Source organism: Heterocephalus glaber, unplaced genomic scaffold (assembly GCF_053883595.1).
Source record: "Heterocephalus glaber isolate CG9 unplaced genomic scaffold, H.glaber_assembly_v1.0 deba00001497, whole genome shotgun sequence".
Taxonomy (NCBI): Eukaryota; Metazoa; Chordata; class Mammalia; order Rodentia; family Bathyergidae; genus Heterocephalus; species Heterocephalus glaber.
In genome coordinates this window covers 2,565,224-2,582,470 of record NW_028258320.1, presented here as the reverse complement: position 1 = coordinate 2,582,470, position 17,247 = coordinate 2,565,224, and the positions used below count along the sequence as shown (strand labels likewise).

Below are 17,247 nucleotides of genomic sequence, written 5' to 3'. Positions count from 1 at the left end.
ATGACAAACACGTCTTTTATGAAAAGATTTCTATCACTCACATTAACTTTATGGATATGACACATCTCAATTCCTATTTCACCATCAAGTGTTTTACCAGAAAGAAGAAACATGTCTGATACAAGATACTTTGAAAGAGTAAGTAATAAAGTTCAAACCCTCTTATTTTAAAAACTATAGGAGTCAAAACATCTCCTAAAATTTCCAAAATCTCTATAAGCCAGACATAGAAAAACAAATACCACGTGTTCTCACTCATATTTTGAAACTACAGATGTTGATTTCAAAGTAACAGGGAAGGGAAGTGATTACTCCAGGCTAGGGAGGGGAGGGGAGACAGAAAGAGGTTGGGTAAGAGGCAACAAAATGCAGGGGAATCCAAGGAATAAGTGGTAATGTGCAGTACAGTACAGTGACCAAGGTTCACAGTATCTCATGTTTCATGAAGACAGAAGAGAGGAACTTGAAGGCTCCAAACATTAAGAAATGATAAGGAGATGGAAATGCTCATTACCCAGATTAATCATTACAGATTGTATTGAAGAATCACACTGTTCCCAATTATCACGTATAATTATTATGTGTTAATTAGAAAGAGAATAGAAAAATCAAGAAAAGAAAAGAAAATTTCTATTTGTACACTTCTCAGAAAAGAAAAAAACATTCTTGAATGGACCACTGATAAGGCATTATACTCTTAGGTACCTCGATATCATCTTTATTTTTAAGGAGTGGTGCTCCCATGATGTTTCTGAGACAGAAGGAATCAGATTCCACATCAAATGGGGTTTTGGTTAACTCAGAGATTCGATCCCAGTGTCTCTGTTTCATCGCCTTATTGGTCATCATTTCCAGTAATGGACACGACTCACTGAAATCATCAATTCTCTTTCTGAGATCCAGAAATGCCTGCCAATCTTTAAGTCCTTTGGGAAGTTTACGACACCTTCCAGAAAGAAAGAGAAAAAATTTTACCATCTGTTTATTTCTTTGAAAAAGGCATTATAAACATATAGCTATATAATAACTATAGGATCCTAAGAAGATAAACTCTATATAAAAGTTAGCTAGGGTATCTTCCAAAAGAATTAAAAGAATCATACCACAGCGATATATGTGCACCCATGTTTATAGCGGCACAGTTTGTAATAGCTAAAGCTTGGAAACACGCCAAGTGCCCATCAACTGGAAACTGGATAAAAAAGATGTGGGGTTTTTTATAAAATAAAGTACTACTCAGCCATAAAAAATGAAAAAATTAGAGACATTTATAGCTAAATGGATGCATACTGAGGCCATACTCTTAAGTGAAATAAATAGGACACACATGTGTAAATACCGAATAGTTTCTCTAGTGCGAGAAACTGAAAGGGTAAATAAGGATCAAAATGATTAAAATGAATAACTGATCATTTGAAATAGGAAAAGGTCCAAAGGGGTAGGTGTGGTGGGAGGGGAAGAAGAAAGGAAAGAAGGGAAAGGAAAAATTATGAGAAAAGAAAAAAAATGGAAACAAAATCTATGTAAATAGGGAAGGGTGGAGGGGGTGAAAGATGCACAGGTAATGGGGGAAAAAATAAGAACCAAGATACATCATGCACAGATACAAGCATCTAATGATAAATGTAAATGAATTGTATATCTAAAATGTACCAATAAAAGAATTTTTTTAAAAGTTAGCTAATTTAACTGAAACTCACCTGTTTTGAAATTCCTGAAGTTCTGTGTTAATTTTTTCAATATCTACATCTCCCCAAAGTATTTCATAATAACCACTAATACTGCCCATTACAGTATCATACAATCCATATAGTTTCTGCAACAAGTTGAGTTCTTTCCTGGGGGGAAAAATAAAGACATCACATGATGTATATTTTTAAAATAAATTACATTTTGGATAAGTAGAGCTGATTCAATTAAGTATTCTACATATCATGTGTATAATGTCTCTTAGACACCAAATATGTACAACTATACCAGCTTCCAACACAGAGACTTTGTTAAAATTTTACCAATAAGGTCAAGTTTATAGTTTCTGAATATCCCAAATCATACCATATGACCTGACACTGACAACTTGTTGGGTTATTTTGTAAAGGAAAAATCTAGACCCTTCATAAATCTAAGACACATAGTGAAATGCTAGTTAGATTATTTTTCCCATTCCTGACTCATTTGCTTCTTAACCGTACTAAGAATTATTTCATTATTACTCACTGGTTATTTCCAATCATGACTAAAATAATAACAAAAGAGAAGAATGATGGCATTTACTAAACACAGTAGCCTAGGGATTATAATCACATCATTGTGCAGGTTTCTTATTGTGTTTCCAAAGATACTGTATCATCTTTCAAAACAGAATTCTAGCAGCACCATTTCGTTTTTGTTTTGTTTTGTTAAGAGTAGGAAAAATGTATTGAGAGAAAGATAGCTTCTGTCTAAGAGAGGAAGAAGGGGGACCAGAAAATGGGTTGCCCCCAACACCAGTTTTTATAGTTCTTTGCTTGTTTAGCTTTCATATTGATAATAGGGGAAAAACATAACTCCCAACCTGCCAGATGTCAGATACCCTGAGTTCATGTCCCTCAAAATAAAAGAATGAATTCTAAGGAACAATGGAGGTTAAGAGTAGGAAAAATATATTTAGACACAGCTCTTGAGAGACAGCGGGGAACCCCAAGTGGGTTGCCACCAAGGACACTCCTCTAAGAATTTTTTATACAGCTAAATCATGATGTGGGTACAAAATCATGAGGTGAGTACAAGATGGGTCAAACTCTAATCAACCAATAAGACTACGAGTATAGCCTCTTACCTAATATTGATCAATAGAAAAGCAGGTCACTTAGCAGGGGTATGTGGAAAGAACAAAGGCATTTTTGGGAAGGGATGGGTCCAGATGATCCGGTCACCCACCTGGGTGACTAATGTCTCTATCTGGACTTTACTGGACCAACTGAAGCCAATTATAGCATAATTCCAAGTTACTGCTTATCCCCTTCGGAGAGGCACATCGGCCTGGTCGTTCCATCTTTATCTTGAGGCCTGGTCTTCTTCAGATGTTCCTCTGGTGACAACTGGGATGTCTTTATTTTTTCTGCTAACTTCCTTGACAGCCCAGTCCCTCTCTGACTGTATAATAATTTCTATCTAACTTAGCTGTCTGTAATAAAATAAAACAGCTAAGAATTCAGAATTGTTTATTTTCCTCCTGATACAGCAAAATGGAGAAAATTGATAAAATGATGTTTCCCAAATATTAAACAGAAAAGAGACAGAAAACCACACTCTAGACTCTGTTGGAGGGTGAAGTTGACTTCATCAGTGAAATCTCTGATTGTGAATCTTCAGATAACCTACATGAGTTTTGCTAAATGCAGTATTTTATCAGTGAACAATATATTTCTAGAGAGGCAAGGGCCTCATCGTGCAATATTTTGCAATAAGAATTATACCATTCCATTTTGTGAAACAGATAAGTGATAGGTTTTTTTCAGTATTTATGATGTTTCTGTAAGTTTTATGTGATATATTTTATAAGTAGACAAGTGTTGATGGTAGATGTATAGTCAAAGGAAATCAACAAAGCAGAAATGAAAAATTTCATTGAATTGATCATTCAGATCTGTTTTTGCTTCCTTTTTTATTATTGTGTGTCTGCAATCCATAATAATTACACTCATCTTGGGAAATTGGTAAATATACATATTGCATCTTAATCATTTTCCCTTCTCCTTCCCTTCCTCCCCTTCTCATCTCCCCTCATCCCCAGACCTCCTTCCCATCTGCACACAGTCTGCCTGTGTATTTATAGCACAAAGAAGATGGCAGCCCTTTCTTCAACAAAATTATGAGTAAGTCTTCAACAGTCTTTAACTTTGACAATGGAATTGCAAGAAAAATCAGAAGGAATGCTAAGCTAGAGATCCACTGGAGATGGATTTGAAATGTGGAGTTAGTGTAGATAGATGGGTCTGCTCCATGTTCACGTAGGACAGCTGAGGAGGAGTTAGCTGTATTGAGTAAAAGTCTTGGTTTACTCTACCTAAGTTTTTCTTAAAGTTTATAATAAAATATCAATTAAAAATGATCCATTGGAAAAAAAACAATGGTCCATTGGTCCAGAAGGTAAATTGCGATGATTATTTGCCCTGCTTGGTTGACAGTTAGCACATTGACTCTCACAGTGTGAACAAGACGAGATTGGGCGCATTCAGGGTGTTATGGCCATAGACAGTAAGTGTGCATAAGAACTACCTAGAGAATGTGTAAAGTTCAGGTTTCTTAGGACCCAGTCCCAGAGACTGTAATTCAGTAAGTAAACAATGGGGATCAGAGATCTGCAATTCTAACACAATTGGTTATTGGGTTAATACTGGTGATAAACTCTTTTTAAAAGAATATGAACCATCTGCCCTCAATGACTGACACATTTCTTTCTCTTCAGAAAATTTCATGACTATTACACCATGAAGTTTTCATGCTGTGAGTGAAGGAAACCAATATAAAGTTCTTTTCTCAAGTCAAAACCCTAATAAACTAATAGCACTGTTTTAATATTGCTTTTGAGGAAAGTTATACTTAAAGTTCTATTTAAATATATTTGTTTAAATCCTAGGTGTACTGTTCAAAATAAAGTGCATCCTTTGGCCATCAATTTCAAGAAATTCTATGTCTACCCAGTGAGAAAGAGCAATTCAGCTCTAAGTGCTAAGGAGAGTTATTAAAAATTGTAATACCTCTGCACAATTGTTGATACCATTCAAAACTAGTAAAAAGAGGGACAGGGATTTAGCTCAGTGGTTCTGCTACCTGCCTCTCAAGTGCAAGGTCCCAAGTTCGATCCCTGGTACCCCCCAAAAAATAAAATAAAACAAAACTAGTAAAAGAAAAAGTACAGCATAAGTTAGACCATACATTTGCAAAATATTTGCAATGCATTTTCCACTTTCCTAGCGTATTTCTTTTCTATATGGAGACTCTGTGTCTAATAGGTCAAGGATACCAGGAATAAGAGGACTATTTAGGGGTGTTCCAAGCCATATCCTTTTCTGCATAATAAAGGAACTGGGAGTGACATGATTTTTCTAATGGGCAGTATTTAGCTATTTGCATGTACATTTTCGCAACTTACCTTGTTTTGTGTAAAACCTCATAGTCAGTCACAGGCAATCCAAAAAGTTGTTCACCAGATGAGTATGTAACAAATTTCCTCCACAGGTCATCAAAACTGGCCTATAACAAAGATTTTTAAAGTACACTAAAATACAACTAATTCAGATCCCATTCAGGTAAAATCTATCATATCTGAGATAAAGTTTTCATTTACTTAGTAGTATCTATGAAACAAGAATTTGTGAGGCAAATTTATACTTATACTAAGCTGCCAGTTAAATTAATCACTTAAGAAAGTTAACTTTCAAGCATTCTCAAAGCACCCATTTTATATAAAATCATTTCTTTAATAAATTAAGAGGTCTTCAGAAGACCTATATATTCAAGTACATCTATAAACCTCTGAAAGTAAGAAAACTGCCTTTTAAAAAATCTGTAATTCAGGCTTCTTCACTACTGGACACTGGGCTATCTCCTAAAGGGTTCAAAAACGAGCAAAGTATTAGTATAATCTATTCAATTCTGTTTTCTTTACGTGCAATAAAAAGCCTAAAAAATGGAAGATTCCATTCAACTCCATTTCAAATAATTCTAACACTTTAAATCCTCAAAGTCAGTACATGCATTTTAATCTTTTTTCTTTGATGTGGAATTTGAAAATCTTAGATTTGGAAAGCTAAACTTTTTTTTTTTTTGGTACCGGGGATCGAACTCGGGTCCTTGCGCTTGCACAGCAGGCGGCAAAACCACTGAGCTAAATCCCCAGCCCTGGAAAGCTAAATATTAACAGGGTTCAAAGCACAAACGCAAACAGAAGTGATCCATCTATATAACAAGATATGTGCATTCTACATAATAGCACGGTGGCCTCCAGCCCTTATCCACAGTTACCTGTGGTCAACACCTTCCTAAATCTCCCTGCTTCCCTCCTAACTCCTGGGCCTTTGTACAAGCTGCAAATCCTACCAGATTGGCTTTTCCTCCTCCCCTTGTCTAACTCTAATCCCTGAAGATGCAGCTTAGGTAGATGCCTTCTCTTCTGGGCAAACTCCACTTGCTCTAACAGCCCCCACGTGGGCTGGGAGCCCTGTACTTCAGTCTCCATAAACATGAGTCCTCAGAACTAGAGCATAGCGCTCAGCACTAGACTTTGGAACTGTCTCTCTGGCTTGCTGTTTCCCTATCAGATTCTAGCGGCCCACAGGTAAAAGCCATTGCTTAATCAAATTTGTACTGACACAATAGGCATCTGATGAATATTTTTTAAGTGCTGAGAATGGGGGAGGGTTAAAGAACTGAAAGGGCATAAATATTCTTTTTCAACCAATGTAGGAAATGGGAAAAAGAACAGGAACAAAAGGAAAAAACTGCTTGATGCTCCAGACCAGCTAATTTACAGAGGAATCCAAGAATTTTTAGAACATCAGTCCAAATGGGTGCGTGATTTTTCTCGAGATGTGCTCTGCAATCTGAGTGTGGAAAAAGCTAGTGAACGGCTGGCCCAATGCAATGAGTATGTACAATCTGGGCTGGGAAGTTGAAAGTGATGGATACCAAAGAAAAGACTAACAATGGATACAAAAGGAAGGCAGGGAAACCATCTGCCAATACTTAGAATCTTGGGTATTTTATTATACTATATATTTTTTCACCCTGCATATCATGTTAGGTGCTTGAAATACACTATTACTTAAATTCGTAGTCAGGGTCTTATTCTTTAAAAATACAGAGACAGATTCTGTGGAGAAGAGCCTGGTGGGACACAGAGAAGGAGTTAATCACATCGTTTAGCAGATTAGAATATACAGTAATGAAAGCCTCTATGTAAGATTCCCCCTACAATCATCTTTAAAAATAATACATTGACAATGCGACCAAATAAAAAGTGATTTTTACCTGAAATATCTGTAGCCTATTGCTAGCTTCTTGGGGTGGTATATTTGGAACCATAGGTCCTTCCTGCAAAAAAATAATATAATCTCCATTTTCATTCTCAGCCAGGTGTATTTGTCCATTCATTGGGTCTATCTAGTAATTCCTTTTAAATAAATAAGCATTACATTTCATTTAAATGGTCTAATTTTGTCTCATACTTGAAGTCCCACTTATTTTTTATAACACCTTTATTGAGACATACTATCCAATTCACCCACATAAAATGTTCAATTCAATGGCTTTTAGTATATTCATAGAGTTGTGCAACCATGACCACAATCAGCTTTAGAACATTTTTATCACCCTGGCTCCCATTCAATTTTAAAAGGATCTTTATACAGCTAATTTTAAACATGCAAGAAACGCATATCCTGTATGAAGTATGTACCACAAAAGCTCTGTTGTATTTCATTTATGATTACAAATGACAATACTGTGTTGGAATAATCAATAACAGAATTCTGAGAACAGCCTCCTTGTACCAACTGCTCAGCCCAACATGGAAATAGGGACATATGCAGGTTGGATACTTGGAACAGGCAGAAGGCAATCTCTAGTGGCCATGAGCCAGTACACACCTGCAAAATAACCCTCCAAAAACAGTCCCCCCACAAAAGCAAAAGAATAAACTAACTTCTTAGATGGTGACAGATTAAAATAACAAGGACTAGTCCCCATAAGAAAATGAAGGGCATTAAGGATATTAATGGTCTATATTATTATGAATATTATGCATATATAAGTAAGAGACTAAATTCCCAATATAATAGTGTTAAGAAGGTAAACTGAGGGCCAATAAAATTTTAGAGTTTATTCATCCATACTGTGTTCCATGAACTGGGCACAACTCTAAACCAGACCTAGTTCAAGGCTCCACTAAAGCAAGGGATGTGTTTTTATAGAGGGAATGCAAAAGTAATATAAAGAAAACATTTGGTTACAGTGGTAAAGTTGCCTTCTTTAGTCTGTCTTGCTGTAAAGTCCCTAGTTGTATACGCTTGTTTGCTACCTCTAATTGGTTGAGCTTACATTCTGCTTCTCTTTAATACAGACATTTGCAAGAAACAGCTCAGGTTTAGTTTCGCTTTGTTGTAAATCAAGCAAGTTAAGGCTACTTAGGTTGCCCGGCTGGCTTTGTCTGCTCGGAGATTCTTCAGACCTGGTCTCCATTTTAATTTATATTTTAACAATAGAATGATAAGGCAAATCAATGTTGATTAATCCAATTAAAAAGAGATAAGTTTAATACATATAAAAATGTTATAACACCAAGGGCTTAGAACATCTTAAGAGGTCAGATCCATTGCGACCATTAATAGAAGTAGAATAATTTAGGCAAATACATCCAACTTTTGAGTTTAACTTGAAGGACTTAGACATTATGAGAATATCGGGTTGAATAATCTGTGCCACTGGTCCATTATAACATTTATTATTTATGTTCAGTGACCCTTTCAGTTCTCTAAGAATTACTGAAAATGCAAAATCAGCTGCACACTGCTCTAAGTAGTAGGGCACTTAATAGTTTCTTACAGCCTTCCAATTACTGTATTACAATTCTGGCTCTGACAAGGACAAAACCAGGTCCTCTCTTTCTCTCATGGAATGTTGTTTGCTCATTTCAACTGTCAGATCTGTTTTTATTTTCCTCCATAAAACATCCTTAAAAGAGCAGCCATCTTCTTTGATAGCTGTAAGTATGCAAATACAGTTGGTTATGTGCAATGTACCTATTTTTCAAGGTTCAGCACTTCTATTTCATATTAATGTATCACAGAACATTTTAGTACACGGTAGGCTAATATGTAAATTACCGTCTCATATGCTTCTGCGAAGTTCATTACATCACCACAGAAAACTTCCACAGCTTCAAGTAGGTTACTTTTAAACACTGGCTGCACTTGAACTAGCTCATCTTGTACAGAAACCTAGAATACAAAAAAATATTCCACATGAGAGTAAAAGTCACATATTGAAAATAAAACAAGGATTCTATTCCAGCAAGTTTGTTATCTCACAGATGTCCTGTGGGAACAACAATGTCTCCGCTTGCTCATAATAAAATACATAAACAACCCATATGCAGGTACAGGACACTAAATTATTCTAGTTTGTGACTCAATAGGTGAAGTCATTTTCTCTGTTATTTGCTAACTGCAGTTAGCAAAAAGTTCTCTAGCTGATCCAGATCACATCATCACTACAGCCAGAAAAAGTTGCTATTACAGACCCAGCGTGGGTCCTATGCAGTCTGTGGGACCATGCCAACCACAGGGAGTGGCAATGTCTAGTAGCTTCACGTGGCTATAATGGTTGGAGTAATTCCCTGAAAGGAAGTGATATTACTCTAGGTTTTAAAAAAAAAAATTTTTTTTTTTTTTTGCAAATACCCTCTCCAAATGGTCTTAAAAGCTTCTGCTTAAACCTTCACTAGCCAAGGCAAAAACATAGACACATAGATCAACAAAATAGAGTTGAATCTGAATTAAGCCCTTACATTTCAATTGATTTTCAACAAGTGTGTCAAGACAGTTTATTAGTGAAAGGACAGTTTTTTCAATAAAGCATGCTGAGATAACTGCATATACACATGCTTTTGCACAAAGTTCCACTGCTAATTTACACCATATATGAAAATTTACTCAAAATGAATCAGACCTAAATGTAAAGGCCAAAAATTACAAAAGTCTTACAAGAAAACATAAAAGTGAATCTTTATAACCCTAGATTAGGCAACTATTTTCTAGATCCTATGGCAAAACATAAGCAGCAAAAGAAAAAAAACCAGCTAAATTGGACTTCATCAAAATTAAAAATCTGTGCAGGATAGATGCACACGTGTGTAGCTCCAGGAGACAGAGGCAGGAAAATCATAGTTTAGGCATTCCAGGAAACTAAGTAAGATATTATCTCAGAATTTCAAAAAAAGAAAAAAAGTAAGAAAAGGGCCTGGAATACAGTTCAGTGCAAAGCCCATGAATTTTATTCTTAATGCTAAAAAAATTAAACAAAAAAGACTAATACCAGAATATAAAAGAACTCAGAAACAAAAAACAACTCAAATTTAGTAATAAGCAAAATAGTTAAATTCATATATCTCCAAATAAGATGTATAAATGGCCAATGAAGTTCCCATATGAAAAAGATGCTTAAAATCAGTAGCCATTAAGAAAATTCAATGCTGGTATTTTATGGGACAATGCAGATGAAGCTTGAAAATCTAAGTTAAATGAAAGAAACCAGTAACGAAAAACCACATATTGCATGACTCCACCTATGCTGAATGTCCAGAGAGGGCAACTCTACAGAAAAGAAAGTAGATTCGTGGTTGCCAGAGCTGGGGTAAGAGAGAGAATGGGTGTGATTGGTAATGAATACAGAGCTTCTTTTGGGGGTGATAAAAATGTTCTAAAATTAGATAATGATGGTAGCTATAGAATTTTCTGAGTATACTAAAAAAAACCCCACTGAATTGTATACTTCAAAATGGTAAACTTTATGGTATGTGGATTATATCTCATAAAATTGTTATAAAATACACACTCTTGAAAAGAATAAAATATATGTTCCTGGAAATTGTGACTTAAAATAATTAAAATTGTACTTACAGCTTTGCTCTGTAATTTGTTGAAAGAATATCTCAAAGTATCAACTGCTTCTGATTCTTCTTTGGTTACTTCAACTTCAAATCTGTTTAAAATACCATAGGCTTCCTGCAAAGTAGAGGTAGAGTTCAGAAACATCGCAAAGGGAAGCTATTGGCTAATCAATTTAGATGCCTTCTCCAAACACATTCCTATGGTTTGGAAGAAGACAGCAAGTTCTTCATGAGTGGTTCCCAAAATGAAAGATGTAGGGAAGGCAGCTTTAGATTCTCATTGATTTCCACATATTGACTCCAGGCCACAGGCTCTGAAATCTTCATTTAATAAGTACTTAAGTGATTCTAGTGGCAATGTTAGCAGGTAATGCTATGAGATACTATTCCAGAAAATATCTCCGCAGTTATTTTCTATCTCTCTTCCTTCATATTGTGCTAGTGTCTTGCAAGATAATTTCTGACTCTATGAAAACAGAGGTTGGCTATATATGATGTGGGTATTCATCCAAAGAAAAGAAACCTAAACAATTCAAGGGATGGACCAGCAGTTGGCTTCACCAAAAGAAGCTACGCTAAAGAATTAAGCTTCTGAAGTCAGGGAAAAAATGATAATGTATTAAATCTGGTGGTAAGCATGCAAAATTCAATACTAAGATTATTAAAGGTAGGAAGTTCATTCGCTAACAGAGGGTATAAAAGGCTGTGGGAATGTCAATTTCCCAGAAACTGCAGGTAATATGGGGATACATTATCTATAGAGAACTTTTAAAAAAACAATAAAATTAAGAATATGGTATTTATCATTGTCGTTAGTCAGAAATTTTGAATATTATAAATAATATTAGTCATAAAATACTTATGACAGACAAAATAATGCATCCCCAATATTGTCCTTATCTTGATCCCTAAAACCCACCCCTAAATATGTTGCCAAAAAGGGACAAAAGAGACTTTGCGGCTGTAAGTGAAGGAGCTTTCGATGAGGCAATGACCCTAAATTAAACAGATATGTCTAACGTGATCACAAAAGTCCACAGAAGGGAAAGAGAGAGAGAAGAGCGTCAGAGATCTGATGCCATAAGCAGGGGGCGGCAGTGGGCAGTGAGCCAAGGAATGTGGGCAGCTTTTTCAGACAGAAAACACAAGGAATGGATTCTTCCCAGAAGTAACACAGTCCTGCTGACATCTTGCCTTTAGCCATGCAAGTCGTCTGAAATTTTTTCACACTCTGATCTCTAGAGCTATAAAACAGTAAGTTTGTGTTGTGTTAAACCATTAAGTTTGTTTTATGCTAGGTAAATGATGATGAACGTGTAAAAGAACACAGCCAGCCTGAATTTAAGGTTCTGAGTGAGACCTCCCTGGAATAACTCCAAAAGAGAGTCTAAGCCAGGTTTATTGAGCTGAGTTTTTATGGACTGGGTTAGGGGAGTGGGAGAACATGGGATCGGTGAAGCAAGACTAGCCTAGTAGCAATGGCTACATGGCAACAGCTTACATGGCAACAGCTGACATAGCAACAGCTAATGTTTTATTGTGCTGGGTGCACTGTGACCTAGCAGGGCAGGCAGGTGGCAACAGGATGTAGGAGTACAGTTTTGGGGCTCAGGAAGCTGGGAATAGCCACTCTGGAAACTCGAGGGGCAGGGGAAAAACAGGGGTCAGACCTATCATTTTAAGCCATAAAAAATGTATACTCTTTGGTAACTTGTTATAGCAGCAGTAGAAAACTAGTACAAGTACCCTTTCCCCAAATCATCTTTTGTTGATCCAAGTTCCAACAGTTTATAATTGCACCCAAGTGGGCTGTTCCCATTATACTGCCTATTGTGTCACTGGCCATGAATGAGACCTATCAACAGTTTCTAAGGAAAACCAAAGATATTGAGAGAACTTAACTAATACATATGATTGACACAAGAGTATGCAACCATTATTTTCCATAAAATGTTAGTGTCATAGCAAAAACTGAACACACAGGCCGGGGATTTAGCTCAGTGGTTTCGCCGCCTGCTGCACAAGTGCAAGGACCCAAGTTAGATCCCTGGTACCAAAAAAAAAAAAAAAACTGAACACTGTCTACCCTAGTATCATATTAACATTAATATTCCTCTGTACCTTCCTCACTGTTGATAATTGTTAAAATTCTCCTAAAAGGAGAGAATGACATAACAGATGAAGAAACATATTAACAGAATCACTTTTTAAATATATTTCTACCTGAAAAAAAGAAAAAGAAAGCATTTCAAGAAAGAAAAATGGGATCATTTCTTACTTCAACTGGTCCCAAAGTCATGTCCATTTGAATTTCATTATCATGAATACAAGTCAGAGCTTCCACTGCAAATCTGACATCATCTAAATCACGAATAGGTCTAGATAACTTTTTCAGGTATTCATTGATAAATGCTATCATGTCTGACATTTTCTTTTTGTATTCTTCATTCAAGTATCGACAGAGTAACATCTTCCATGCCTTAGCCTCAATTGATAAGGCTAATTTCATTGGCTCTGATATGAAGACAAAAAAGATGAAAATAGAATCCAATTGGCACTCTGAAATAATTCACTGTGTGTGTAATCTGGGTATCTATAACTGTACTGTCCAACTCAGCAGTCACCCATCACATGTAGCTTCTGAGCACCTAAAACCTGGTTAGGATGAATTAATGCACCATAAAGTTACTAGATTTTGAAGACTTAATTCCTATCTCCATAGAGTATGTTCACCGGTATACAAAAAAGACACTACAGCTGGGATGGGGGATATTTCAGAAATGTCAGGACAGCACTATTCTACGTGGACCTTGCTCTGTTTCTAAACATCTCATTAGCAGCCCTCATTCATTCCTCAATGTTCTCTAGGGAACCCCTCTCAGTGGAGTGAAATCTGTTTTGCCTGTCAAACCACAACCTCAGTTTTCTTGTTACTCTACTCTCTATCTCAGCCATATGGTTAGAATACTTGTATAACTTGACCCTGTACCATGGCTGACTATCCCAGGTCAGTTCTGACTTACCATGGGCCAATCAGAGTGCTTTCTGGGGAGTTTGAAATGAAAGTGGAGGGAGAGCCCTGTGTACTGGGAAGCAGAAAAAGTCACATGCAGAGGGAAAAAGAAGTAAGAGGTGGAAAGAAAAAACTTCTTCAGCTTCTTACAGGGTGACTGATCCTAGTCTATTCTGCAGGCCCAGCTGCACCTTGGATTCTGGCATACACCTTTTTCCCCTTAATGTCACTCAAAAGAGTTTCTGTTTCTTGAAAACAAAACAGCTTTAACTAGCCAACTCTTTACCCATTCCCCTCTTTCCTCTCAATGTCCCTTCAGTCCCAGCCTGTCAAGCTTGAAACACAGTTGCTGCCTCTCAACTTCCAACAGCTAAACTGGGGGGCCTATGGAGCAAAGGGAAAGGTGTAGCTCAGGAAGAAGCATGCTCCCAGCTTGCTGACTGGCGCCCATGAAATGCTTATCATAGGCCTCTTTTCTCCTTTTCCTTGGGCTCAAGAATTCAGCCCACCTTCCCCTCTCTTTGTAACTATCTCCATCTATTCAATGTTTTAGTTCCTTTTCTCCAAAAATAAGCACCTTAGCCCAGTATAACACTAAGCTACCACTGTTTTTCATATGAAGAATCATAGTGCTAACCACTGTGCAGAGACAAATAACTTTTAAAAAATCATATAGTTTCCAAAACTCTCCAGAAGCTCTTATTATTATTGCTCTTAGTGTAAAGTTTCTGATTTCCAGCTAAATAATCTCCCCTCAAATACTTGAGATTCTTCCTCAAATTAAATCCTTTCATGGTAGATCTAACAATAATATTTCCTGAACATAAATTATTTGCCAGAGATATTATATGCTAATGTCTCCTATAAAAGCAGTTCATGAGGTAGATATCACAGATCCCAGCATAGGAAATGGAGGTTGGAGCTGAAACCCAAGTTGTCAAACTGAAGAGCCATAGTTATGCTGACTCCTTGAGAATTGATCTGAAAATCTACTTAAAGTAGATAATTCATGTAAAACAGTTGTTCAAATTTCACCTGAGAATAAAATTTTCCCACAAACTTAGGGCAAGATGGATTATTCTGTAACCATGGTAACAATTAGTCACCACAACCAGTTTAAACCCAAACCACAGTCCAACTCACTTCCTTCTTTTTTTTTTTTTAGTACTGGGGATCAAACTTGGGTCCTTGCACTTGCGCAGCAGGCGACGAAACCACTGAGCTAAATCTCAGGCCTTCTCACTCCCTTCTTAATGTCAGCCAATCAGGGAGGTTGTACTCTAACAAATTTACCTCTGAGCACCAGCCAATCAAGTCCCACCTGAGTAAAGTAATCAACCTTTGACAGCCAATCTTAACCTAGTTAGATCCACAATCCTTGGATTGTGCTGTCCAGACACCCTATCTAGGATAGTAGTCTGCCCTCTGGGAAAACTATGCCTAACCAGCATGGCTCCCCCTAGCTATGGTATGCCAAACAGCCAACCTGGTCTCTGTATTTCAAATATGAAATGGTCATCTCATCATACTTTGGTAATTCCAAATGGATGAACTCAGGAGACTTCAAACGGTCTGATTCTTATCTCATATACATAACATCCTCTTCTAAAAAAGAATTCCACCTGTAGTTTTAGTTGTTTGACTGCTAATTGAAGAATCTGCCTATGTAATGCATATGTGGATATAAAGAATATGGATAGCCTAGAACTACTTAAAAATGTAAATATTATACCAAGGTAATGTAGTAGCTTCTTGCTAAATAAAATATAATCCCATGTGGAAACACAGAGATGCTACATAATAGATATCTGTAATTACCTGTGTGCAATTCAAGTGCTCCTACAACAATTATAGGCTTCAGCTCATCGATCTCCTGTTCAAAAGTAGCATAGTGTAGAATTTCTGATCTGATTTCCATCAGAGAGGGATCGTGACCCAAAAATTCCTGTTGTAAGGAACCAGTCAATATTTCCTTCAATATTTTAACAGCATAAAAGTTACATTTCTGATGCTTACACTGGAAATTTTTACTTGTATTTCTACTCTTACATTTATACCTGCTGTGAGGACAACAGCTTAGTAAAGGAGGGGCCATCTGGTAGTCCTGGAAGAAGAGGCTGGGGCATGGAATCTCATAGACTACATGGTTACTCAGAGTTCTTCAGTTTCCTTGACTCTCTTACCAAAAATACAGCTGGCTCTAAGTAAGTGTGACATATCCTTGAATGCCTGGCCTCTGGAAAGTGTCTGACACCTAACTAGCACCCAATTTCTCAAGGGAATTAAATAAAATCTGCCAGAGCCTCAGCGGTTATGTCAGGTGCTTGGCATCTGTGGGTTCTTGACCTCTGCCCGCGAGAGCTTCTCATTATTCCTGATACGTTTATAATCCCCTTTCAACAGGTAAATGATTAAAATGACAGCACCAGTAGTGGAAATACACCTTCACTTTCACATCTCGGTCCTCCATCCAGAGAGTCTTATACTTCTGAAACTCCTGCAGGGCCTCCTGGGCCACTGTTCTGAGAGAATTCATGGAGGAAGAAAGGAGAAGGACTAGCTTGGAAATGTCTTTGTGCTCCGCCACCCCTGGGTAAAAGTTCTTCAGGTTCCTTGCAGGAATAATTTCTTCAAAGGATCCTAAAAGAAAATAAAAGGGAAAATAGGAAAAGAAGAAGTTAAAATATTCCTATTTGCAGATGATATGATTCTTTACATAGAAGATTTTTTTTAAAAAAACACCAGAAGATTTCTATATCTGATAGACAAGTTCATCAAAGTGGTGGAGTTCCAAATCAATTCACAAAAATCAACAGCATTCCTGTACACCAATAATGAACCTACCAAGAAAAAATTCAAGAAAACAATTCCATTCATGGTACTAGGAAATTAAATGCTTAGGAATCAACCTAACTAAAGAGATGAACGACCTCTATAATGAAAATTACTGGACTCTGAAGAAAGAAATTGAAGAGGACATTAGAAAATGGACAGCCAGCCAGGCATGGTGGCACATGCCTGTAATCCCAGCACTCAGGAGGCTGAGCCAGGAGGATCTGGGCTGCATAGTGAGCTCAAGGCCAGGATGAACTACATAGCAAGACCCTGTATCACAAAATAAAAATTTTTTTAAAAAAAATAAAAGAAAATTGACAGACTTCCCTGTTTTAGGACCAGCAGAATTAATATTGTTATAAGTAAGGGTCATATTACCAAATGCAATCTATAGATTCAATCTAAAACTATTAAAATATCAACAACATTCTTCACAGAACTAGAAAAAAATCTTAAAATGTGTATGTAACAAGAAAAGACCCAGAAGAGCCAAACCAATCCTAAAGGAAAAAAAAAAAAAGAAGAAGAAGAGGAGGAGACAGAAGAGAAAGGAGAAAGAGGAGGAAGCGGAACAGGGGCAGGAGGAAAAAGAACAAAGCTGGAGGCACCACGGTAATGGATTTCAAGTTATTCTACAAAGCTATACCAATAAAAACAACATGGTACAAAAATAGACATAATGGAATAGAAAATAAGAAACAACCTCATGCACCTACTGCTGATTTTTTACAATGGGGTTAAAAATTAT

At 36.8% G+C, this 17,247-nt stretch overlaps 1 protein-coding gene across 1 annotated transcript in view; it reads right to left on the bottom strand.

Annotated features, from left to right (window-relative positions):
* The window catches only part of Dnah8 (dynein axonemal heavy chain 8), a 262,037-nt gene that overhangs the window by 173,433 nt on the left and 71,357 nt on the right, over positions 1-17,247 (bottom strand). The window contains exons 27-35 of the mRNA XM_087184476.1: positions 16,108-16,304; positions 15,483-15,609; positions 12,930-13,165; positions 10,662-10,766; positions 8,868-8,981; positions 7,015-7,077; positions 5,138-5,238; positions 1,701-1,838; positions 706-946 (exon numbers count right to left, since the gene is read on the bottom strand). Of these exons, the coding sequence (XP_087040602.1) occupies positions 706-946; positions 1,701-1,838; positions 5,138-5,238; positions 7,015-7,077; positions 8,868-8,981; positions 10,662-10,766; positions 12,930-13,165; positions 15,483-15,609; positions 16,108-16,304 (1,322 nt within the window). The remainder of the gene's footprint in view (positions 1-705; positions 947-1,700; positions 1,839-5,137; positions 5,239-7,014; positions 7,078-8,867; positions 8,982-10,661; positions 10,767-12,929; positions 13,166-15,482; positions 15,610-16,107; positions 16,305-17,247) is intronic.